General features: G+C 39.3%; 1 protein-coding gene across 1 annotated transcript; it reads right to left on the bottom strand.

The window, feature by feature from the left end:
- Window positions 1-571: 571 nt before the first annotated feature.
- Tsp_15004 (conserved hypothetical protein) lies at window positions 572-1132 on the bottom strand. Its single transcript, XM_003370334.1, has 3 exons — window positions 1021-1132; window positions 815-948; window positions 572-727 (listed from the first exon to the last, which is right to left on the bottom strand). The coding sequence occupies exons 1-3, from the start codon at window positions 1130-1132 to the stop codon at window positions 572-574; spliced, it is 402 nt and encodes a 133-aa protein (XP_003370382.1).
- Window positions 1133-1486: the final 354 nt, after the last annotated feature.

The following is a 1486-nucleotide window of genomic DNA, read 5'->3' as shown; positions in this document are numbered from 1 at the left end:
GACGCTCATGATCAGGATGTATATGTCAACAGGATATTCTGGAGGGTCTCAGTCAAATATGGTGGGTACTACAGGATTCCCCAGTCTGAAAAGAATTTGAGTGTATATGGCCTGTATGAAGGAGTGATTGAATTGACTTAGGAGCATGATAAGCAGTTGTAGTTCGACGAGAATCTCCAGCAGAGGGGTGTGTGAGTGAGGCGTGACACATCTGAACAGAAGCAATGGGCCAGGGTAGGGTGCATGTGGCATCAGTAGGTTTGTGAGTGGTCAGTCCAAGTTGTCAGAGATACTCAACATAAAGGCCGTCATCACCAACTTCAGTATTCATCCAGAATTTGGAGTTGGTCGATAATATTGTTTTTTTCATCACCAGCATGATTTTTTTGAGATTTGTAGATTTTTATATTAGTCTTCACAGTCTTCTCAATATGAAGGCCAAAATTCCGAAGAGAGGATCAATCAAGAATCAATGAACATTTTTGCAAAATTTCAAATTATATGATCAAGTAAGGCGGCAGTGTATGTGGGGGTAAGGGGAAAATGGAATTTTGTGAACCAAAAAATCCAATCACACCCAATCAACTTGTTGACGATTGTTGTGATTCTTTGGCTTACGATAATTTCCATTTTCCATTCCATTCCAGTAGTAATAATCGTAATGGAAATTTTTGTTGCTGTTGGTTTGTGTTCTCGTCGAATTATCGTTCAACTCTAAGCACAATGCCTGCAGCATGGTGTTGGAATAGGTCGGCGGTGGACTGCCGGTGCTCAACCCTGCCTTGCCGTCGTCGTCGTCGTCGTCGTCATCAACGCTCGTCATCATCCCTCGGACATGCTTGTAACAGGGTGGTGGACCGTTGTTGACCGACGACGACAAGTCGAAATTATCACCTTTGCACCGTTGCTGATCGTGATGTCGACGTCGTTGTTGACAATATATTGCTTCTTGAAATGAAAAGAAAACAATTAAACAAACACACAATTGGACGAATATATTAAATCAATTTAAAAACTTACTTTCCAACTTTTGGCAGTTTTTCTCTTGCAAAGTAGCGGTAAGTGTACGAATCACTTGACGAATTCTTCCTGCAAATGTATGCAAAACAACTGCTTTTATTTGCCTACACATCGTTAGATGTGAATGAAAGAAAATATTTGATTCGTATTAAAAAAAAGATGAGAAGCTAATTTATCACGAGCATATCTTCTTATATTGGAAATTGAAATTCAAAACGTGTGAGGAATTCCTTTCAACTTCTTCAATTAAGTAGGTTTTATTCAATTTTACAAAAACAACCTATTTATCAGAAGCATACTGTATGAGGAATTTCTGAGCATCGATCGACTTTTACATATTGATCGGCTTAGCATCATCGCTCGTAATATGCGATTGATTTTTGACAATACATTCTTCGACACTGATAGACTAGAGTGAGTTTGAAATATGAGAAATCACGCAACTCACTCATCTCCGGTCATTCGG

This window comes from Trichinella spiralis (genome assembly GCF_000181795.1).
Source record: "Trichinella spiralis strain ISS 195 chromosome Unknown Scfld916, whole genome shotgun sequence".
NCBI classification, from domain to species: Eukaryota; Metazoa; Nematoda; class Enoplea; order Trichinellida; family Trichinellidae; genus Trichinella; species Trichinella spiralis.
The sequence above is the reverse complement of the archived record's forward strand: the minus strand, read 5'-3'. Positions and strand labels throughout refer to the sequence as shown.